The sequence below is a fragment of the Mycteria americana genome, chromosome 16, assembly GCF_035582795.1.
Source record: "Mycteria americana isolate JAX WOST 10 ecotype Jacksonville Zoo and Gardens chromosome 16, USCA_MyAme_1.0, whole genome shotgun sequence".
In the NCBI taxonomy this organism is placed as follows: domain Eukaryota; kingdom Metazoa; phylum Chordata; class Aves; order Ciconiiformes; family Ciconiidae; genus Mycteria; species Mycteria americana.
In genome coordinates this window covers 2,290,465-2,315,139 of record NC_134380.1, presented here as the reverse complement: position 1 = coordinate 2,315,139, position 24,675 = coordinate 2,290,465, and the positions used below count along the sequence as shown (strand labels likewise).

At 42.2% G+C, this 24,675-nt stretch overlaps 1 protein-coding gene across 2 annotated transcripts in view; it reads left to right on the top strand.

Annotated features, from left to right (window-relative positions):
* Positions 1 to 3,423: 3,423 nt before the first annotated feature.
* MYH10 (myosin heavy chain 10) overlaps positions 3,424 to 24,675 on the top strand; it is a 104,197-nt gene continuing 82,945 nt past the window's right edge. For both annotated transcript variants that reach the window (XM_075519082.1, XM_075519081.1), the window contains exons 1-3: positions 3,424 to 3,505; positions 6,233 to 6,610; positions 18,747 to 18,903. In XM_075519082.1, the coding sequence (XP_075375197.1) occupies positions 6,266 to 6,610; positions 18,747 to 18,903 (502 nt within the window). In that variant the 5' untranslated portion in view covers positions 3,424 to 3,505; positions 6,233 to 6,265. The remainder of the gene's footprint in view (positions 3,506 to 6,232; positions 6,611 to 18,746; positions 18,904 to 24,675) is intronic.

Sequence of the window (24,675 nt, the reverse complement as noted above, 5' to 3'; positions counted from 1 at the left end):
ACCCAAAAAGGTGCTAAGATGTCCTGCTTTGCAGAGACATGGGGCTCCTGGGGGAGGCCAGACCTGGGTCTGTAAGTCTTGGAGATGTGTCCAAAACCTGCCGCAGTCAGAAAGCAGGGCAGGGAGGGAGGATGCCAGTCTCTGCAGGAAGCAAAGGTGTCAAATAATCAAGGAACAGGGGTTGTTTGGCTTATTGGTGGATTCTGGTGGGCACATAGGACAGAACAAACAGCTGTTGGATGTTGGTTGTGTGTTTTCCCCTTGCAGAAGTTTGTTCTGCTCAGTAATGTCCAAAGCAGACTGGGGATGGAGGCGCACATCACCCAGTATGGAAATTAGCTTTCCAATACACGCCACCAGTAGTAAGACCTCTAAATTAGAAATGAATGGAGCATTTTTTTTCTAAATCCTCCAGATTGTTTTAAAAATCTCAAGCACTGCTTTAAGCTTAAGTGGTTCTTATTTACCTGCTCGGGTTCCAGCTCTGGAAACACCCATGGGGACATGCTTTGCCTTAAGCACATGCATGCCCCAGTAAGCAACGGTATCATTAGCCTTCTGTTTAAAGGTAGGGAAACAATTTTAGGATTAGGGATCAGCTGAGTTTCTATTTCAAATAAAAATCCTTTACGAAAGATGTTTCTTTCTGCTCTTTCCAGTCTCTCCTCTTTCCAGTCTCCTGGGGAAGATAGTAATATCATCTTTCCCCCTATGTGTTAAAGACATTGAGTGGATTTGGGGAATTCCTTCCTAACACCAGCCTGGATAAAAATAATTGTGTGATAAAAATAATAACTCAATGCTATAACCCTGACATGCTCCACATGGCATCTACAGGATCCTCAAAGATTTTCCATGGAAATCATTTTCTAAAAGAAACTAAACTCTTCAGGCAGCTTGTCTCTAGAATAATGTTTTCTGTGTGATGTTTCTATTTTTCTTTTAAAAGACGCTGTATGCCTAAAAATGGAAGTTTTGTGACTGAAGCCCAAAGCAGCATGACGTGGAAGTGCTGACCCGGAGTGTGAGGGTGTCGGGGTGTGGGTGCTGCACCATCCCGAGGCCTGAGCCACCCCGAGGGGTGACTGTGACCGGTGCACGATGCTGCTCTTTGGGCACATGGTTTTTCCAAAGGAAGCAAAATACTTATCAGGCTGCTCCGTTGTAAAGCCCTGGCGCTGCTAAGGGGCTGGCATTGCTCCATGAACACCGGCCGAGCATCTCGTGGAGACCTGTTGGCTGAGCGAGGAAAAATTGTAAATCCTGGGAGATGCAGCACGCTGGATGCCTATATTTAAGCAATCCAAAGTCCATGCGGTGTTGGCCTTGCTCTGCTGCCTACGGCGGCTTGCCATGCAGCTCAGCCGTTCCGGCCTCGGGAGTGGCAGTCCTTGCATAGCGAAAAACAGCTGGGGAGTAACCAGTTCAGCCTTTCGGCTTTCATCTACCTGCGTTTGCGAGTCAACACCCTTATTTTTCGGTGAAACAGGATGTACGAGACCTCCCACTGAAATGGTAATTAAGAGGGAGACTTTCATATAAATCCAAGTGCCAGGAGTTGCGCATGAACTGATTTGTGTGCAGAGATGAGCAGAGATGACTGAATGATTTCCAGCTTCGTGCCAGAAGCCTGGTTCCCCACAGTTTGCCTTATTGCCTCCTGTTTTGAACCAAGCAACCTGTCCAGAAATGCTAAGTTGTATTGAAATGGCAGGTGCTACTTTAAAACACTTCCATTTGTGCAGGTAGTCCATAGAAAGTCCTGCCTCCTAAGCACAGGGGAAATGGGAGACATCTTTACTCCTGTCCCCAGGCGCTGCCTGACACCCCCAGTGCTTCCTGGGATCCCCTGCTGCGGCTTTGCCCTGCACCAGGCTCGATGCTCCTTCTTGTCACTTCTCTCTGCTCCTCACTCCACTCATCGACTTGGTCAGAAGGATCTGATTCAAATTCCTTCCACCAAAATAGCTCTAATTCCTGAGCCACTTGCATTTGCATTTGGTCTGGGCGGAGAAATGAAACCCACAGCTCCGGTGATGGGAACCCTTGATGCTCTTAGCTACCTGCTCGCATGCAGGGCTGGAGCGAGCCGTGGTCGTGGCTAGAGGTTGCACCCATTCCCCGGAGGTTGAACGTACCATGTGTGAACCTCTGAGCCAGGGAGTGACACATGGGAAAGATTTTGCAAAAAACCAGGGAAGGCCATCATGGTGTTGAAGCTCTCCATCTTGAAATCCCAGGCAGCAGCAGCGTCAGAGTGCACAGGCCAGCGGCCCCCTGAGGTGTTACACCTGAAACCCACCCGGCACTGATTTTCAAAGTCCACGTGAGCCCAGGAGACCCTCAGAGATGCTGCAAATGGCTTTTTTTCCCATGATGCAGCCTCCTGCCTACCCGCCTGATCCAGAAAAGGTGCTGGCAATTGGGCGAGGGCTCCAAAAAGCCTCAGGATTATGTTTAAGGAAGGGGAAAAACACATATCTGAGGGCGAGCTCGGCCGGCCTGAGGTAGAGGAGGCCGGGGCTCAGCTGCCACGCAGGAGCCCGCTTTGCTGAGGGGGGCTGCTGAGCCAGCACGGAGACGCTCGACCGGATCCGGGGGCTGGGAGACCACGTCAGACTTGCAGTAAGGGTTGGGTTTGTATTTTTAATAGTCAGGGTAATTACCCCCGGGAGCAATTACTGAGGGCTGCGGCTGAGTTTCTAGAACTGGAAGTTTGGAAATCGGGACCGGGTGCTTGGATGGCTGGACCGCCATCCCACCCAGGGCCTGGAAACCAGTGACTGCCACCTCAGACAGGCACTGCGTGAGGCGACTCTGAGCCCCCAGCACGGTGCCGCCGCCGCCGGGGCCCGGCGGGAGGGCAGTACCAGCTTCCAGTGCCCGGTGACGGGTTTCCCGTTCTCTCTCACGTCGGTGGAAGCCGGCCCGGAGGCCGGGGCCTGAAAAACCCTTCATCGACCCAAAATACAGGGACGCCGCCGGGGGGGGAAGGTGGGTGAGGGGGAAGCGCGCGCCCGCCCCGCGCTGCAGCACCGCACGCGCCGCCCGCTGCAGCGCCGGGGACGCGCCGCGCCCCCCGCCGGGCGTGCTGCAGCACGGGGCGGAGCCCACCCCGACAGGCGCGGCGGGAGCCCAGTGAAAGGAGCGCTGTGGGCCGACGGGCCGGCGGAGCCCGCCAATGAGCGCTGAGGGGGCGAGGCGAAGCGGGGAGGCGGGGTTTGGAGGGTAGCGTGTGGAGGTTGCTATGGCCGTGGCTGGAGAGCGGCCGCGTCGCGGACCAATGGGGGAGCGCGCGGCGGCGGACGGACGTGGCCGTTAGCCAATGGAAGGGCGGCGGCAGGCGGGGGCGGGGGCGGGGTCGGCGGCAGCGGCGAGCGGGGGGCGGAGGGCTCGGTGTGGCGCTAAAGGAGCGCGGCGGGAGGGGGGCGGAGCGGCGGGAGTGCTGAGGAGCCGGGCGGGCGGCGCGAGCTCCGGGGCACGGCGGCGGCCGGGCGCTACACAGGTGAGGCGGCGGGGCCCGGCGGCGGCTCCTGGCTCCCCGGGGCGGGCTCGGGGGGGCTTGCTGGGGGCGCGCGGCCGGGCCCGCCCGCGGTGGGGGTGGGGCGGGGGCGGCGGGCCCGGCACACAAAGACCCCCTTGTGTGGGCCGCGCCGTGCGTCCCGCCCGCGCCGCCGCATCCCCCCCCCGTCTCCCGTCACCCCCCCCCTCCTCCGCCGCCGCATCGCCGCCGCTCCCGGCTGCATCGGTGAGGGGAAGGTGGCCATTTTCTCACTTTCCCGCAGCCTCCGCGCGGGCGGGGCGGCGGCTGGGCGGGGGGCGCGGGGCTGGGGCCCGGCCGCGCCGGGGAGGGGGCCGCTCCCGGGCCCCGCCGGGCCGAGCGGCCCCGGCCGCCTTCTTTGTCCTTCGGGGCGGCGGCGGGGCCTGCGGCCCTGCGAGGGGGGCTTCGCAGCCGCTCCCGCAGGAGGACGGCGGCGAGCATCAGCCCTCGGCGCCCGCAGGCGGTGCGGCTTCTGCGGCTCCTCGGGCTGCCTCTGTCCTTGAGAGTGCCCGGGCTGCACTGAGAGATGCCGCTCCCCGTCTCCGCGGCGCTCCCCCCACTCCCCTTTTGTTTAGAGGAGCAGAACATGTGTAGGGGTTTTTTTTGGTGGTGGTTTTTTTTTTTTTGCACTAGTCGTCTTTTGGGAGTGCTGGATTCCTGCATGATAAATGTGCTCATTTGTGTATTTCATTTGAATGCTATTGTTAACAGAGGAGCCTGGGTAGAGTAAGCTGCAACTTGCTTTGCTTCTGCAGAGGGTCTTTCTTGATGGGCTCTGTGGAATTAAAAGCCAAAGTGGAAAAATGACCCTGGAACTGTCTGTGATCCCCTGGTGATATTAGGTATATTCCTCAGGAACTGGTATGAAGTCAGTCCATGCATTCATTTCAGTTTTCAGCCTTTGATTCCTCAGGGGAACAATACTGATTCATTTTGTTGTACGGGTTTTATCTGACCTCTAGGTTTCACTACATCTCAGTGTGCAAAACTTGAGACCGAGTTTATCATAAATGCTTTTGGCTGTCTATTGTACCTGGCCAGGGAGCTTTCAGAGACTTGACACTGAGATGCATTTGCACACAAGGGCGGCAATGGTGTTTCAGGTCTGTGTTGGAACTTCAGCTGTAGTCTAGCACAGTGGAAACAAACAGCTATCTGAATTGGGATTGAAGGCTCAGATATTAAATTTGGTGGTTTCTTGAGCTAACTGTAGTGTTCCTTGACTAATTTCTTAATTTTCCTGGCTCAGGACTCCAGCTATCACTTAAGGTGTCCCCTCAACAATTCCCTCTTTCTTTGTTGAAATTTTCTCTCAGAGGCTCTTCTAAAATACTTTAAATGTTGAGTCATCACCTCTTTATTTGAATTAAGCTGTCTGTAGTAAACGGTCTGCTCCTCAAACCTCTGAAGGGTTCAATGACTTTGTGCTTACTTTACATTAAAGTTGAACAATGTAACAAATGTCTACGCTGTAGATGGAGACACAACTATTGTGTTTAATTACATGTTCTTCTGAGGATGGGTGTGTTGCAGAACTTCCATCAGGGTGCATACCATAGTGTGAAAGATGACAAATGCAGTTTGCGAAACCTTCTTTGCTTTTGAAGCTAACCTTTTGGTTACCTGCTGGAAGAGGCTACCATTAGTTAATGTAACATTCTTCAGCAGGAAAGATCTAGTGTGTGAAAAAAACAAGATACTTAATGACCTGAGTACTAGGTGTCAGGCTTGACCTTGTTGCTCCTAAAGCAGTTACAGATGAAACTGCTAGTGCAAGGAATCCTGGATGTGACAGTATTATTAACTAGAGATGCAGTGGCCTCTCTTAGATAGAGGCAAATAGGTAAAATGAGTGTGCAGGAGCTCTGTCAGCAGTTTTTCTTTCCCCTTCAAATTACCTGTGAAGTTGTTAGAAAATCTAACATCAGTCCTTGCTGCGTCTTGAGCCTCAAGGTAAACTTGAGATCTGGAGACGTTTTTTTGGAATATGGTAATGTCAGTGCTCACGACTGAGAACAGAAGCAGGCTGTAGAAATGCAAGTCTTATGTTTTTCAGGAAGAATATGAGCAAGGAGAATATGAGCAAGGTTTAGCTAGCTTAATGGCTTGCAGAAACCTCAAGTGTCTCAAGTTCTTGTCTGTAGCTGAAAATCCACATTTTAAAACATATTCTTCCTGCCTTTTGGTTACTGTAGCTAGCTATCCACTGAACACTTTTTTGTATTTTTATATCTATCTCTATTTTTCTTTTACTGTTCAACTGAAGTTAAGTTTAGTGGCAAGTTTGTGTTAAATTTGCTCTTCTTCCTTATTTAAGGACAGAAGACAGATGCATATTTTTCCTGCTTGTAGTTCTCACATTTGTTGCCATGTCTCTTCAGAGTTGGTGCACAATTAGAACCAGTTTATACCGAGTTTCCTGTACTGAGTCTGGGGTTGTACTTGACAGATCATTTTAACTTTTGTATGGCAAAAGTTGGTTTATTCAGAGGGTTGCTGTGTGAATAAGGGCTCTCAGTTGTATAGCAGCTTCTTTAGACTATGGAAGAAATTAATGATGCCTCTTCATCAAGAGAAGATACAGATATTAGTGACAGATCATTTAATTGATGTGCTGTAGTTCCATTGATTTCATTGATCAGAATAGGGTATATAACATAGTTTTTTGCTTTTTTCCTCTCCGATTTACAGGGTAACTGATAGTGGACACCTTCACTTCCTATAATGGCACAGAGATCTGGACAGGAAGATCCTGAGAGATACCTCTTCGTGGATAGGGCTGTAATCTACAACCCTGCCACCCAGGCTGATTGGACTGCTAAAAAGTTGGTGTGGATTCCTTCAGAGCGCCATGGCTTTGAGGCAGCCAGCATCAAGGAGGAAAAAGGGGATGAAGTATTGGTTGAACTGGCAGAGAATGGAAAGAAAGCACTAGTCAATAAAGATGATATTCAGAAGATGAATCCTCCCAAGTTCTCTAAAGTGGAAGACATGGCAGAATTAACCTGTTTAAATGAAGCCTCTGTATTGCATAATTTAAAGGATCGGTATTACTCTGGGCTCATCTATGTAAGTACTAATTATTAGATTCATTACGGGTGCTAATTCAGCTAACTTATGTGATTCCCATTCCTTTACTTGTATGAAATGTAGCAAGCAGGTCTTGGCTCTGATTTCAATAGACTAAATACTTTGTGTCCCTAGCATTTAGATTAGTCCAGGGTCTTTTTCCATGCTGTGTACAGGTCAAGAACTCTGTTGTCATAAAACAAGTAATAAAAAATTCTCCTATGGAAATAATTCTGCAAGCATCTTTCAAAAATAGAATGCTAAATGGCAACTCTGGGTGCTTAGCTCATGCCGCTTGTTAGAGCACTTGCCTCAGACATGCTTAACTGATACAGTGAATAGTATCAAATGGCTTGTTTGAGCTGACGAGAGATTACAAAACCTAACTTTGCTGAATTACTGTTGTTTAATTGTTCATATGAACAATCACATATCTTGCTATAACTTGCTGCCTATTAAAAATGATAATAGCCTATGCTATTATTTAAAAGCTGAAGTTGGAGAGTGCTAGGAATGCAAAATGTCTTTTTGGAATCTAATATCAACTTAGTGGGCCAAGAAAGAATGTGTTCAAGTGCTTAAAATAAACCAATAAGATAAAGCTTTCTTTTTTCAGTGGTTTTGAAGCGCTAACTGGAACATCTGGCTTACCACCATCTTTCTATGGAGTTAGAAATCACAACGCCATTGATGCTGCTTTTGACCCTGTTCCTTCCTTGAACAATATTAAATGAGTGTCTGTGGCGTACAGTTAAGAGTAGCTCCTTGTCTCTTGGCAAACTGATTGCATAGTGAGTTGTTGAGTCAGAGTATCATTAAGAGCTACAAGTAGACTTTCTATCTTAAAAGAAACTGGAACATCTGCTTGAATGCTTGGCTCATTTTAATAAACACTTATTCTAAAGTTTAAATCCATTTTACTTGGTTCTGCTAGTTAGTTGGCTCACTTTCCCTTCCATCTAGGTATTAATGGGGTGCCTTTTTTTCTTGGCCCTTGGTAATATTTGGACCTATTAAAAATTATATGCAACTTCAAAATATTCTTCATATTTGTGCTTCTTTGTCAGTTTCCTGTGTGGGTTTTTGGTTTTTACCCTTCCAAGGCCTTACACCAAGACCCCTACAGCAGAACTCAGCTGTAAAAACTACTTCTGGAATGATTCCTGCAAGCTTATAAGTAAACTAACTGGATAATTAGTAAGAACTGGATTGAAAATAAAAGTAAACAAGTTGATAGGTCAAAAGTTTTCAGTATATGTATCAATCATAATGCTACTTGTTATGAAATTCATTACAACTATTATAACCTTATTTCATTATGAAGGTTAAAAGCTGAAGGCCTTAAATATCAGAGCAAGCTCTAGTCCAAGGACTCCATACAGTAAACATAGCCACAAATGCTTCTGGAGGATGGTGTTGAGAACCTGTCACTCTTATATATACACAGATGATACAGTACTGTTACTTTGGATGACTGACAAATTTAAAAACTCCACTTTGTGAAAGGCTGGCTTATCATATAGGTGGAGTTTAAGTGATATCCTATAGGCGACTTAACTTTTTTCTTCCTCATTTCCCAAAAAGGTGCTTTCTGCTTTCATTCTGTGACTGTTGAGGCAGGCTCTAAAACTTGGTTCCTTGGCATTGAGATACTGCTGTCACACAGGATTACTGCATCAGTATATTACTAATGACCTCCTCTGCCCTTGAGCTGGAAGAAGTTGGTTGGGATCGAGAAGCTAATGGTTTTGTTGGCCTTAACTGGAGGTCTGAGTTACAGGAACATTGCTGGAGGATGCTACTGTTACCAGGAATAATGTTTCTATGCAGCTGTAATAATGGCTTCTTCTTTGAAATTAAAACTCAGCTTATTTTTTGAAGGGGGGGGAAAAAGCAGTTGTGAGTACTGTTAGAGTAGAGGCTGAATGCTGGCAAAGATCAATAGGCCATAGAGAGAAACTTCATCGAGAGCTTGAGCTGGTGGGGTTTTTAGTGCGGTTCTAGTAGGGATCTCTGTCAGGGATCCCTAAACTTCTTGAATGTGGCACTGTCATTGCTGCTGCTGACTGTGCAGCCTGGCGATTGCCATTGCCTGCGTAACCTGCTGATGTTCAGTGTAAAGAAAAGAGCCAAAGTTAACTGAGCTGATGAAATGAATTATGGTGGTTTGGCCATGACAAGAGTCAGTTAAAGGTATATTTTGATTTCCAGATAGTACTCTCATAATAACCAAACTGAAATCTTAAATCTTGGTGTTGGTCTCAAGTAGTTAAGATGGAGATGATGAATCTGTTTTGGTTTCCTTTAATTCACAATAGGCAGCATGCAGTGTTGCCTTTCTAGGAAGTAGAAGATGAAAGACCATCAACTGAAGTAGATGCATGTTTCCTTTCAATCCCTAGAAAGGAAACAAACAAGCTGAGGGTATTTGGTCAGTGGGTCTAGTCATCAGTCTATAATCTACCTCTTCAAGATGACACTGCTGGAGGAACAGGGAGGGCTGACTAAAGCTAGCTAGTGCCAGTCGGCATGACCTGGGCAGTGATGCTCGTTTCATCAAGAAGAGTTTCAAGTAACATCTAAGTAGGGACACTGAGGAGTTGCTGGAACTTCTAACATTTCTAATGTCTGCCGAGTGGCATGATCTTGGCGCCTCAGTTGCGTTATTACTGTGCTGTGGGAGATGAACACAAATGGAGAATCTGGAAGACAGTGGCTTGTAAAAGCATGATGTCAATGCTTGGTCCTGTCTTCATTTCTGGTCTGTTCATGACAGCCCATAAGATGAAAGATAGCAGGACTTGTACAAGAACTGTTGGGAAGAATGGCTGGATCTTTGAATCAGACAATGAAATGGAGATATCCACTGGAAAGAGTGGATGTTAAGGGTCCGTCAGCCTTGAACGCTACTAAGTTCTCAAGACCACTGTTGCCTTAATGTTTTGTGACAAGCTGTGATAGGCAAGATTACTGCTCCAGTAATTTTCCTTGTCACTGCTTCATGAGGTTTGGGGTTTCTCATGAACCAGCTTCCAAACTCTTCATGGTCCAATATGGTATCTGAACATAGGAAATCACCGACTTCAATTTTTAAACTGCTGTGCTGTAAGCCGTAGAGGTTCAGGAGCAGTTTTGCTCACAGCCTAGAGGTTTGTGGTGTCTTGCTGTTGTGGGGGGTGTGTGAAGCCCAGCTGAAGAAGTGACTTTGGCTGTCCAAACTATAGCTGTCTCCTTCAGTTGGAGTCCTGGGGAAAGGGAGACACTTGAAATGGGTCTCTGGGAAGGGGTGGAAGTGGCAGGGGAGATAAACAAGAAGGAGAATTTAGTTTGAAAATAATGTGCTAGGAGATCAGATGCTGCACTTGACAGTATGAAGGGGAGAAATACTTAGGTGCTTTGATGGAGAGCTACAGATAACATTTGAAAGCTGCAAAGGAGTCTGGTGTAGGAAGAGGCGTTTTCTCCAACTTGATCTGTCTTCAACATCGACAACATATTAGATTCAATGTCTATTCAGAAAGCTTATATATAGCCATGTCAGTTATGTTCAAAATTAGGCTTCTACTCAAAGTTTACTATCTGGTTTGACTCATATGGCTGATCTCAAGGAAAGAACTGTGTTAATATATTTTTTTTAAAGTATTTCAGTTGGTTTTTACCATTTTGTTTTCTCTGCACTTGGAAGAGAGAGTGGCTAGTTAGTGTGCAGTTTGAGAGTCCTTTTCTTTCACTTCAGAGCAAGATGATTCTCTTCTTTTTTTTTTTTTTTTTTTGGGATATGCTATATCGCTTCTAGAACCGCAAAAAGCAAAGCGGTCAGGAGTATTCCTGATCACTCTAAATAATGTTTTAATGCTTTGTTAGGCAGTATTCTGGATATAACTTTATTAGTATTTTGAATTTTTTTAGTCTGTTAAAAGCATTTCAGTTAATCAAAATGCAGCTAGTTGCATAGATCAGGAATGTAAATATCTCATTTCTACTTAAATGGAAAGCAACTTGTCCTTGATATTGCAGACACTGGCTGGAATTCGAATGAATAAGCTAATGACTGTTAATACTTCTAAGTCAGGGCTAGGTGACACTTCTTCCAGCAATTTAAAGCTCTGCTTTTGTGTCAGTACTTCTTTTGATGGCAAGAAAGACCCTTCCATTTCCCTTTTATAGCATATTTTAAATGTTTGTATGTTCCTACATGCTGTATTAATGAATGTAAAAACATAACTTTATGCTCATCTTGTTAACAGAAATATTTTGTTAAACCAAAATGGGTTTCTTGCTAAGTGCACTAGCAAACCGTAATAGTATGGATCCTGCAGAGGTTTGACACACTTTACTGATTTTCCAGAAAAGTATGACATCTGTGTTGCAGATTGCCTGTATTTTAATGGTCTGACTGGTCAGTGCAGGCTAATATCTGAAAAGTTCCTGGATAAATGGCACGTTGTCTACTCAGTGGGTCTCTAATTGTTCTAGTTTGTTATCTTTTTCTAACTGAAAGAAGATATCGCAGGACCAAAAGTCTGTTTTGTGCAGTCAAAGGTTCCCATTCCTGTACCCAATGCAGTAAGATGGGATGAAGGAATTGCTCACTCAAACATAGGGTGTAATTAAGCTACAGTAAAAACTAAGATATTCAAAATCCAATGGGCTTTATAAAAACCTGTTTAAAAAAATGTTGCTGTTGCCACATCTGTTCTAGTCCCAGCTCTCCTGGAGGAAGTCCATTGCCCACAGTTGCTTATATGTAGCTTACTGATACCCCCATAAATCACTGCAATTACTACTTAACTGCTTCCTGATGTCATTCAGTCAAAAGGATTAAAATTAATAGAATTTCTTAAATGCTTGACTTTATTAACCCATGTCAGTATTCATATGGCCTCTTGCCTTGGTGTGACTGTATGTGGGATGTTCCATTGGTGCTGTCTGTTGTTGGTGAGCCCGTGACCCATGTTTGGGTGCTCAGCAAGAAAGTTTCAGGTGGGGACATGTGGCATAAGACATGCATGCTGTAGGTGAAGTCAAGTTAGAGGTTACTAGGTTTGCTGTTCCTTGAGGAAGGACAAAAAGATGGTGAAGCATTCTTGAGGAAAGGGTTAGATTCAACTTCAAAGTCCTCCAAACTCTAATGAACTATGCATTATCTTCCCAGCCCACTCCTCCACCTTTTTTTTAGCAAAGACTTTTTCAAAAGGGTTGGAAACTGTTTATGTAAGGCTGAGAGCTCCTGGAACCTTGCTGCTAATTATTGCTCTCCGTGTATATGCCTACTGGGTTTTCTTTCTACCAGTAAAGAAGAAAACATGCTTACTATTGTGCAATTAAAAATACTTCAGCAGATATTTTTTGATAATTACAAGTATTATGTCTGTAATTGGTCTGCAGTCTTGTGCTACTTTCATTTTTTTTTTATGTACTTTCCATTTTATTGGGGCAGAAGACGGAAAGAATGAGAAATATGCTGTAGTCCCCAGTTCCAGAGCCTGCTGTGGGTGGAAGCTCTTATAAAACTGCACTTGTGGAACTATCTATAAGCTGTTTCTTCTCTTAAGCTGCTGCCTCCTGTGAGGCCAGAGTGTAACCTAGAACAATCTGTGTTATTATATAAGCTTCTGTGTTCTAATTGCTTTAATTTTCCTGCTGGTCCAGTTGGGAATGTTTCACATTACTGAGTCTCAAAGACTGATATTAAAAGAACCTGTAAGAAATGGAGTTTGTTACTTAATTTCATCTTTTCCTTAATACAAACCAGTCACTGGATCTAGTACCTAATATATGGCAAAAGAAATGCTGGGGTTCAAATTGTAAGGGCTGCTTTGACACAAGAGATTGTTTTTAAATTAACACTGATTTTTGGAAGACTCATAAATGTGATCAGGTTGAGAGAGTTCTGTGTAGGGTTTTACTTTGTTAGAAATGTCTGAGGGATTTAAGGGAAGTGAATCAATGCCCTCCTTGCCCTCAGGCAAGCAGAGGTATGGAAAATGATCATGTTCTTGTCAAATATTCTGTTTCGATAAAAAATAGTAGCTTAGCAGCCTAAAAAGCTGCGATAATTTGGATCATGGACTCGTGTTCAAGTACTCAGTGGGATGCACTGTGTTGCAAGACACCCCTTCAAGCTGTATGCCTGCATCAGAAGTCATGGGTAGCCCGTTGTAAGCTGTCTGTAGAGCAGTCAAGCTCCAACATGCAGCTATACAGGAGCCTTGTGAAAGGATATTAATACTTTTCTGGCCCTGGTGCAACCTAAGATCATGTTTTACCTCTTAGCAGTTGCTGTGGCTGAAGCAGTCATGCTGTCTGAGTGGCTGCGACACTGAGCCTATCTGTCTCTGAGAGGTGGTGAGCTGACTGAGCAGGAGTATAACCTGCACTGCTGATCTAATATTGGTTTTTCTCTCTTTAAACACATAACCTGAAGGCTATAAATGTGAAAATACAGTACTGGTGAACCTTCAGTGCTAGCTGTAGAGAACATTCATAGACAAGTCCTCTAAAGTTTGGACTGTGCTTTTTCTTTAATAGCTTGTATATGTGTGGTGCTCCTTCCCTTTCTCATTCTCCTCATGCCCAGATTTTACTCTTCAATTGCCTTGAGTAACAGTCAGTGGCTCTTGTCCCCCAGCCTCTGACAGAGCTGAGGTTCCTATTACCCCACAGGGGTTTCCTTACCCTTGTTGGCACCCTTGACTCCAACTTCTCAGGTGCCAACAGGACTTATTGGTGTGGGTTTTTTGTTTGTTTGGGTGTTTGTGTTTTGGTGGGGGTTTTTTAGGTTTTTTTTTTTTTTGTCTAGCAGTTTGGACTTGTACAGAGATGCCTGCCCTTCTTTAAGGCTTGAATTTAGGATTGGGTAACTGCCTCATTTAGGGTGAAAAGGTAGTATGTGAGAAAACCAGTGTCAAGCTTGGACAATTTAATAGGTCTTGGAGTGTGAAAGGTGGGTCCATAACCTCAGGAAGTGAAACCAGACAGGAAAATGCTATGATGATGCAATTTATCAATCTAGAAAATGTGCTCTACTACATTAGTATATGGGATACTGCTTAAAACATGTATTGCTTTCTAGGCTGGAAACTGCTGGTTTATATCTCAGGTAATAATAGGAAATGTCTAGATGCTTACTGCAGCTTAATTACTTATGTAGTAATAGAGTAAATCTGTCACTTTCTATAGTTGAAGAACTGGAGATAAACGTTGAGCCTGGGTACTCAGGTGATGCAAACTGATTGTTACAAATTCAAAAAATTTACCTGTATCTTGCTAATGTGCTCTGAAGTGGTGCTTTAAAGAGGCCTTTTGATGTTGTGGCAGGAGGAACTAACCTAACAGTCATAACAGCATATTCCTTAATGCAAGAACTGTAAAGCTGAGCTATTAATCTAAAGAATTGTACAAGGCTTTTGACACTAATACCACCATATGTGTATACACAGTGAAGGTTTGATATGGTTTTAAGGGAAGACAGGCCATGAAAACCTTTCTTGCTCTGGAGCCCACACTCCTAATTTAGAGCCTAAATTCTCATGTGCTTTCTTTCACTTGGAAATAATGCACTCTCTATTTGCCAGTAGTTCACTTACCTATACCTCCTTCTTAGGTTGCTTACTGCTAGGAATATAATGTAGTTTTCAAATAGGCCAGCGCCAGGAACCTGAACTCTGCAGTCTGGGATAGCTTACCAAAATCCAAATTACTAAATGATATACTACAGGATAAAGGCCTGTAAGCATCTGGAAACATTCAAACTCCACAATTAGTGTCCTGAAGGAGAGTTTGTGTAACAAACCTCTGTCAGAGCACTGCTTTACTATTTGTCTCTGGAGCCTTGCCTAGAGAGTGTGCATTCCGACATGCCTTATTGCTGTTGGTTGATATTGTCTATATCCTGTTCCTCGGTAAAGTAGAAATGTGTGTGCTTAAAACAGCTAGCTTGTTTGCAGCTGATCCCATGATCTCAAGGTGAATAAACATCTTTACTTGCCTTTAAATTCTTAATATATGTATCTACCTCTGTCAGCTGAAAAATTAATGAAGTCTGGTTCTTCATCCAGACTGGCTAGTTACGGTAGCTCTTCAGTGCTTGATCTTAACTGTGGTTCAGATATGACAGTTTTGGCAGAGTCCATGTACTGCAGAGTAGAGAGGAAGCATGGGGCATCACTCTGCCCATTTGGTGTGTCTGAAAGCTCTGGGCACCTCTAACAGTTACATGGTGGTATTCATTAAGTAGGGTGGCCATTTGTAAGGCAGGTGTGCAAGTATTCCTATTAATTCTTTCTATGGCTGGTCACCAAGAGGCTTTTTGAGGTGTGTGAAACAATCTCAGCCTACTCTTTATGTCTTCAGTTTGCATGCAGAAAGCCCATACCTCCAATCTACTGTCTTAGATATAGTAATGTACTGTAAGACTTGCAGTTATAAAATAGCTGTATAAAATTTTTGTACCGTTTACCCCCTCCCAATTACATTTGACTCAATAAAAGCATCTCTTCTGTGTTTATATGCCTACCAAGCCACGAAAACAACCCACCAACATGTTCACATGTTGCTTTCTGCAATAGATGATGGTCAAGAAATTTGGGAGCTTTGTGGGAGAACTCTGTTCCATCTTCCTTTGAATAAATTACAGCTGTACAGTGTGGTGATGTTTTGAAGAAAGTGGGATTTTTAAATTCTTCAGGGAAACAGCAGGAGAATGAACAGAATGACAAATGTACAGGAAATCAAGATGCTGGAGTTCAAGGTGCTACATGTGAAGAGCTATGTCATGACACAGACTTGGGGATAAAAGCCTATCCATAAGGTTTAGTTTCAAATAAATGAGCCCCAGCACTGGTGAAATGGTAGAATTTTGTGCTTCATAACTTCTAATTTGGCCCTGTTCAATATAAAGCCTCTTAAATTAACTGTTTTCATTTGCCCAGAACGTTTGATGGTCTTCCTCTAGATTGGCTGTTATATTGGCATCTTGCTGGACTTTGCTTATTCTGATCATTCCAGGTTCACTGATCCATCCAATTCCTGCATTGGGAGATAGTCTAGAAAAGGTTCCAGGTTAGGTATCACCAATAGAAGTCTGAAGGATTGTTAAGTTTGTTTTTATAAATTATTAATTCCTTATTTAGCAAAATAGTAACAACATTTACTCCATGTCTGTGTTGGGGAAATAAACAAAAGATGCCAAAGCACCTGGGGGGAGGAGGGAAGGATAATCTTCAAATAGCTGTTCTAATCCTAGCACTTAATTTTTTTTTTTTTAACTTACTAGATCAGTTTATTCATGGCTGGGGAAGGGCAGTGATACTGGGGAAAAAACAACAACTTTCCTTTGTGAACATAAAAGGACCAAAACAACTGATAAAAGCTTTAGATGAATTTGCAGAGAAATAGAGGTGTTGCTCTTGAAAGAGGCTGACTCTGTAATATAGCTAGTATATACAGCAATACCCTTACAGCTTAACTATCAGTCACTATTTTGAGAGTTCCTGTCCACAGTAAGGTATAGAACAGCAGCCCATGGAGGTAAATTGCAAGTCTCTGAAGCTGGGTGGGTGAAAAACAGACCAGGGCTCAGAAGTGCTGCTGGATGAGAGTCCAGAATCATCCTGGAGGAAAGAGGTGTGCTGGCTTAAGCAAATGTTCATGCCATTAGACTAGTCAGAGGGTGTGTTGGGACAGATCTGGAAGCAGACTTTGGCTGTGTGAATTCTTTTGCTCGTGACTAGATGTCATCTGCAGTCAGCAATAAACAAGTCTTCCTCCCTCCCCCCCCTTATTAGATGTGGCTGTAGTGGAGAAACACAGTATAGGTGCTGTTCAGTGATTTTTATTTTTATTTTTTTTTAGCTGGTGATCATACAATGGGCTTGGTGAATGTGTGCCTTCCATCTAGTTATCCTTATTTGAAGACCAGAATGGAAATCAGGCTTGTGGTAATTTTCGATGCCTTCATGTCACCTGTAGTAATTGTAGATGAATACGGGTGACCTCAGTTGAGCACAACAGGGAAGGCAGCTGGCTAGAAACGTAGATCCAGTATTTATCAGTTAATTGGCTCCTCGGTCAGTTGTACCATGCTATTAAAATAACTGTTCTGCCTTCCCTCTCCCCTACAGTATCACTAGTGGCCATAAATGAGCTTGGTCAGGGAACTGATTCTATTACCAACCAATTTTTTTTTTAAATTTATCTTCAGTAGTATCCAGCTTGGTAAGTTACTGCAAGGGTGCTGACGCTGGCAACAGGGACAGTGGTAAAGACATGAAGCTGGAAAAGAGTCTGGGGAGGAAATGCCCACTTGCCAACAGCCCCATGCTTATGTTGAGTTAATGACTGATAAGTTGTTCTTTATGCTTGGGTGCTTGAGTCAGTTGACCTGATAACATCTGTTTCCTTTCTCTTGAGAAATAAATACCTTATTACCAGATGTTTGGCTGGGTAAGGCACTGCAGGTGCTTATCCAGCAGATCTGACCAAAGCAGAGAGATTATTTTCCTATAAGGACATAAGATGTCCTTATGTCAGGACATTGGGCATAAAACCAACTTCTTTTTCTTTACTGATGGTGCTCCTGACTCAATTCAGAGATCACCTTCTGTCTGTCTTTGCAGAATCCCTTGTAGATGTAGAAAGAACAGGGCACCTTTTCCTCCAAATAAAATCTTTTATATGTTAAAAAAAGGCAGATCAGGAACTTCAGCTACTCTGTTCATACAAATGTAGCAGAAATATTTTTTAAATCGGCAAGTGTTATGAGTTGCCTGCTTAATACTATAGGCTCTCAACAGCTGTTAATGCTGTCTTACTGTCTCCATTCCTTCTTTCTTCTCAGCCTGCAAAGGTAAGAAACACAGTTTTCCTGACATTCAGAAAGATACTCTGTTTCCATCAAAACTGGTCTATCTTGCTAACATTCCTGTGCTAGTAAAGATGTGAATAATATTAATGACCAAAAAGAATACACTTTCAAAGCATGTGATGAAATAAAGGTGAATAAGAAAGCAAAATCTCTCTAGAAACCGCCAATTTAGGTTGATTCTGAAAAGGCAAGAGCCATCCAGATGCCTTGTTTCAGGGAAATGCCATGGATTAGCTCTGTTTGCATGGTGCAAAGCTGTCTGTCTGAGCTTAACCTTTGATCCCTAGTAAGGCCCGTACAGCCAGACCATGCTCATCTGTTCCTCCCAGATAACAAAGTATGAGTGGCTGACTGTATACATTTTTCTTTTGTATATATTTATATGAAAACTTCCTTATAAATAACTTCTATGGAGCAGGGATTGAACTGTTCCGAAGTAGTCTTTGATACTTCATTTACAGGGAAATGTGGACCTGTGTGTATTGTTTGCCATGTGTGCTTGATTTTGTAAAACTTGAGGCATTTTTTGACTAAACAGAAATACCTCAGTAAGAGTCAATGAAATAAGCAATGTAAAATTTGTGCTTGAGTTTCTTGATATTATAGTAGTCCTGGTAACTCCTGTTCAGTATCAACTCTAAAAGCAACTATGAAATGTCTGCAGTGCCAGCTGCCAGGCTATCCATCAGTTGGGGTGGGACAGTGGAGGGAATGACCTCTCCAGGAGGAGACTGCTTTGCGGTTGAGAGAGGTTGATGAGCAGGAGAGACATACAGATATGAGAAAATAGTAGGATAGCAGAAATAGTGGTGGTCGGAAACAGGCTTTTTTCTTATTCAAATTATTTACTAGAGTAATCAAGATTATCGGTTCCTTCAAAAAATAAAAAATTACTTTGAATGCACATTTTACTGATGGAGTTGAACATCAAAAGGTGTCCATAAATCCTGTAACTTGGCAAAAGGAAGAGAGATTTAAATATCTGTGGGAAAGAGATCAGATGCTCCACGTCATATTTACTCACATTTATTATCTTTAAATTACTTTTTATGTAGGTAATTAAAGAGTCTTTTAAGAGAACTAGAAACCAATAATTTGAATATAGCATGTACTTTGAGTTGCTCAACAAAAAGGACCTCAATTTTGTTCTGAGATAAATATTATAGAACCTGTGAAAAAAGTTTTCTGCTCTTTATGGCTCTATTTCAATACTGTTTACTAACAGAGATGTTTCTCCTTTTTTTTTTTTTTTTTTTTTTTTCTCCTAAGACCTATTCAGGGCTGTTCTGCGTAGTTATAAATCCTTACAAGAACCTCCCGATTTATTCAGAAAACATTATAGAGATGTACAGAGGGAAGAAGCGCCATGAAATGCCACCGCACATTTATGCAATATCTGAATCTGCATATAGATGCATGCTACAAGGTAAGAATTAGTTAAATGTTACTTAACAGTTAGTTGACAACTTTTTGTAATGTACCTAAAACTCAGGAGCTTCATTATCCAGCTATATAGTAATTTCTAACATGATCAGAATCTTTTCTAGTACTTAAAGTGGGGGGAGGGGAAGTTTTCTTATCTAGAACCTTAAACTTTCAGAATAGAAATAACTTGGAGATTGACCCCTGTCGGCATATTTGTCTTACTGAGGCACAGAAGCAAACTAACGCTAATAGGAAGTGTACTGTGCTAGCTGGTGTCACTGAAAGTTGTAGTGGAAATACTTTCTTAAAAAAAGAAGAGAGAAGATTTATGTCAAAAGATGTTAGTGCACTGGCTTTGAGTGAAGTAAGAATGAAGAAGTGTGACTGAAAAGGGAAAGCTGAAGTATGTTAATGACTTGTCTCTCTAATTCTATAAAAATGTTGGCCCTTTTGCAGCTGACAATCTGAAGTGACAATGAAACAATAGTATGTTTGAGTTCAAAAAGAGGTCAGGGAAATGCTTAACCTTGAAGATTTTTAATTTTTTTTTTTTTCTCCAAACTGGTATAGGTCATGTCTGCAGTAGAATAGAGAGTAAGTTTATGGTGGGCACATGCTCTGAATTTTGGCTTTAAGGCTGTGCTGGACAAATATGAAAACTGTGACTCTGACATGATATAAATGTGTTGAAATAAATGCATGCTGTTGAACTTGTAAAATTGCACTTCTGACATAGTATGTTGGAAACACAGCTCATACTATCCAATATTGGTTCATATTTAGGTGGCTGTTCTACTGATCTGGAAACATGAGCATGTTGTATCTAGAAAAGTGTGTGTAATAAAGAGGCAGGTCTGAAAAATTTACCATGTTTTCTGCTATAGACCTGGTATAGATGTACTGGAAGTAGGTTAAAAGCTATTTGACCTAGTTCATGCAAACTAAGAAAAACACTGTTTCTGCTACCAGGTTAACCAACCATTTAAATGTAAATCTTTTTTAAGAAGACATTTCCTGTCTTTAAATAAATCACTGTTTCTTCAGTTTATTTGTTTCTTCAGTTGTGCCTTTGTCTTTAGGGCTGCTTAATAATAAGCTACAGGTTGCTGGATTGCTGAGTGCTCTTTCACCCTAGAAGAAACTATGCTGTTGCCACTGAGCGGGGTGATGCAGGGGCAAGCAATGAAAGAGCAGCAAATTGCGGCCATCAAGAGTTGTCACACTTCTCAATGGATATTTGGGGCTCTGTTTTTATGAAAGAAAAACTATGGCCTCTTGACCAGAACAACAGCCTCTAACAGCTCAGATCAGAGGACCCTTAATAAGGCTATGTGGAAGAATAGAGCAAACTTTAAGATTATTTTAAGGAATTTATTCCTAGCAATCTCAAGTGGTTTGTGGATAAGGGCTTCCCACTCAAAAAGCACAATATCTTTTGAAATTATCTCAAGAACTGTTGAAAAGTTCTTGAGACAACTGTCCTCTAATAAAGTAAGTCAATGTCAGTAGCTATCACACGTCAGGTGCTCTATATATTTGTTCACATATAAATCACTCTAGTACTGATTTATATCTCTGGAGATCTTGGTGCATGTACAAATTTTGCTATTTTTGGAAGATGAAATGAAAAAAAATTTCATGTGGTGGTATATGTTTGGTTGCAGTCTTGTTTTTCTTTCCATACTGCTATATGGAGGCTTATATTTTGTATCAAATCTCTGTCTTTCTGTGCTTGCTTGCTTTTTGGTTTTGATTGCCTGAATTTTTTCATTTGAAAGAAAGAAGCCATGGATTGGAATAAGGATAGATGAAAACTATGCAACAGGATCAATTTATTAGGGAATAACTTCTTCAAAGTTAATTAAATCTATGTTTCTAGTGCCCTTCACCTGTATGGAGCTACTCCTTCTTTATTTTAGTAAGCGATTGCAATCAGCTGGTAAACTTTACATTGATGGTTTGCCTTCACAATTGGAGTGCCAAGGATAAGCAAAAACTCTAGAACAGACATTAGCAGTTTTGTGCTTGGCAAATATTTTACGAAGCAAACTGTTCTTGCCTGATTGGGTTGGATCAGAGGAAGAGAAAAACAGCTGCTTCTGAATTTACAATGGTCTCATGAAACTGTTTACAGACACTGCTTCCTTTAGGAGGAAGGTGTTGTAGAGACTTCTTTTGGAGATATGCTTGCCTGAAGTATGAGACCACTGCTATTTGTATTGGTGATTTTATACAATCACCCTGGCTTTACATAGCCATGTGAAGCAGTGATTGGTCATGATGAGAATGACTAGCGAGTATTTTTCAAAAGTGGGGTGAGTGGAGAAGTCTGGCACTAACACTGCTCAGTGCTGGTCCCTCTTTGCTTCCAGAGCCTCTATATAGGACCTGATGGAGCAAGACAGAGGCACTTCAGGGAACTGAATTTAAGTCTCCATACAAATAAAACTTGCGATTACAACAACTAAGGTTTTCTAGTCTTTAGGATATCAAATAATACTTGTCTTAAGAGTAGGAGATTATTACAATATTCAACTTATTTTTCTGGTTAGGAGTGGCAACACAAGGTCAGCTGCTGAGTGTACTTAGAATTTGGTAGGGAGAGCTAGGTTTTCCCTGCCAGCCAAGGATTTAACATAATGCACAAAGTGTCCTTAATCATCTAAATATGCCTTATGTTTTGCTAGACTTTCAGTCTTAAACTAATGAAACAGAAAATGTATATCAGAAGCTTTTGGCTAGTAGAAATAGGTCTCCAAGCAAGGACTAGCTGTATTATTCACAATGCTTCAGTTTGTCATCAGAAGTCTCTGCTACTGTTTATTTGCAGCATAATCCTTGGCCAAGATGCTTTTGCTGATAAGTTACTAACACATAGTTACAACTATAAAACTCTTCTTCTATAGTTCATATCCATGTTTGTGCACATAGTTGCTTTGAGAGATAGGATGGTAGAGAGAGTGGGGTAGGGGAGATTAGTTTTCCAGTATTATTGCAAGTCATGATATTGCTATTATAGCATATTCATAGGTTTCATTTGATATGAATGACTTTTGTGTTTCCAGTATTTGACATCTAGAGTTTACTTATTAGGATTCAAACCTGAAATTGAAACCATAGGAATGCAATTCCTTTGGATAATATGACCATACCCTTATAGAAATATCTTAGCCATTAATTTAGGTCAATGAAAGTGGTTGGCTGTATTTTTCTGGCCTGTTCAGTATAATCATGTTTACTTTCCTTGTAGCTAATCACACACTACTAATTTTCTACGTGTTTGTAAGATACGGTTACATGGATTAACAGGATACCTGGACCTGAGCTGTGACTCCGAACAATGTGATTTCTTAAACCACAATTTTGCTGTGCTGGTAATTGGGTACAGGGAGTAAACTGTTACTCAATATCTTAATGCTTTCACACCTTTAATTCAGAGCATGGATGATTAGTGATCAACTTCAAGTTTCTGCTAATCTGAAGTCTTGTATGTTTAAAATATTTATGTTTAAACAACACAACATAGACTTCTGTTCTAGATTATGAAAGCAAAAGGTTTTTTGGTTGGCAGAAACAACTGACGCATGTGCATCTCAATAGTTATTCCTTGTCTTAAATGTTGCTGGAAATAACTCTATGTACTTAAACTGGTGATGTAAATGGAGCACTGCACTTCACAGTGCTCTCTGTTAGGAAAAGGTTGTATAGAAGCATTGCTAACTGCACTTGTCAAACTGCTTCTCTATTCTTGTCCCCTTGAAGAATTTCCTGTTTAGGAGGACCTTGAGCCCTGCAGTCTTCACAGGTCAGCTCTCATCGTGCCCTTTAGTGTGGAGGAGAATGGGCTGAAAATCTATTTCACTGCTTGTTAAACATGGAGGACGAAGGGGTGGGGGGGGAAGAGCCGTAAAACAGAGAATATGTTCAAGAAGTCCAGTTTGCCATTTTGGAGAGGGAATAGTATTCTCCAGAGAGATGTATTGAATTGGTGTAAGCTGTCACAAGAAAGGGAGGTGCAGAGTTGTTTTTAATGGCTGAGTGTTGCAGCTGAACAGTTCAGTGGTGATGCAGCTCTGATGCACTAGGGATTGAGAGACAAGTTTTGCAAGGAAAAGCAAACCTCATTGATTGCTTGATCTCATAAGTGTTGCCTTTTCTGCAAGACTTGTAGTAAAGACTGAGTGTGAACACAGTCTTATTAAAAACAAGCAAGACTTGGGGTGCATTCTGGTTATGACAGTCAGGATTTCTCTTCAGGAAAAGAGTCATTACCTAGAGCCTTGACCTCAGAAGATAATAACATGCAATTCAGCTTTACATACTGGATTTCCCCTCTCTCTCCCCTAGTAATTACTTTTCAAAGTAGCGTGGTAGTAGGGTAAGTGTTATTTCACAGGTGGTTTAGTGGATTTCTCCTGTGCTTTCTCTTCATTTTCCTAATGTTATGTTGAAGCAGTAAGTATACATAACCCAGGGGCTTCTAGGCATATTGAAATTGTTTAGCCCTAGACAGAAATCAAATGCATAAATGCATAGGGTTGGAGTTGGCATGCTTCACAAAAGAACGCTAGACTGAGCTTTTCACTGCTGCCGGACAGTTGACATGGCCATAAGGAATCGGTATCCTAATCCCTGTGACAACATTGACCTTAATTCTGTTTGGTAATACAGTTAGCAAGACTTGCTAGTGTTCTTCTGTGTTGCTAAAAGTTATAGGCAGTAAGAAGAAGATGTTTTGACAGTGACTAAGATTTTTCTTTAAGAAAACTAATTCTTTAAGTCTAATAGTTCATATATGACTATCTTTATTTTACCAGCAAGGGAGACTTGGTTGTGTGAAAGCAGCACTAAGAAATTTCTCCAGTGCTTTTACCATACTTGGCTTTCTCTTCTCCCTCCTCCCTTCCTACTCTCCCACAGTATTTCTAGAGGAAGTATGGCATTGTTTTATTATGCCTCTCTATTCATTGACTCTTAAAAGTGCTTTGGAAGAAATATTAAGGAAAACTTGTTTGCTTTTTGTTGCCAAAGACCAGCTTGCCTACTAATATTACTCTTGTATAATTATGCTTAGTCTCTCCTTTTTATCCTGTTTCCCTGAGGACATCTTGATGAGCACTAAATTAGCACTGATATTTTAGGACTGCCTTTAATCCTGTTGCAGAGAAGGTTTATCGGAAACAGCGTAATACGTGAAGTGAACACTTGGTGTTGGAGAAGCCAGTACTGCCTACAGATGCAATACTTCTCTCAAAAGCATCGTATTGGTCTATATTTTCAGTTGATCTTGATCAAAGGTCTCCCTTTGGGGATGTTGTTCCCCCTCCCCCGAGATATGGAAGAAAATAATTGAAACTAAAAGATGACAACTCTTTTCTTTGAAGGTCTATTAAATCTTCAAATGGAAGAGGAAAAAATTGCTCTGAGACTAAAAAGCCTGGGAGTGATGACTAGCATTCTCTGTTATGTGAGGAGTATATAGAACCTGTTATCTGTGCAGTTAATATTCCTGATATTTTCATTACATCTTGACTTACCAAAAGGTTCCCCAAAGCCTTTTAACTAGTTATAAAGTGCAGGGTGGCAATCTAAGGAGAACTAACTGCTTGGTAAATGCAATGTGAAGGATTTATCGGTCTCTTTTATTGTTACACTGTGATTTCTGTGTTTTCACTTTGTCCAATCAGGCTGGTGTGGAATATAAATACTTAAGTGACAATAACATTAACATCAAGATTGGTTTGTTATCAATAGGTGTGTGATATCAATAGGA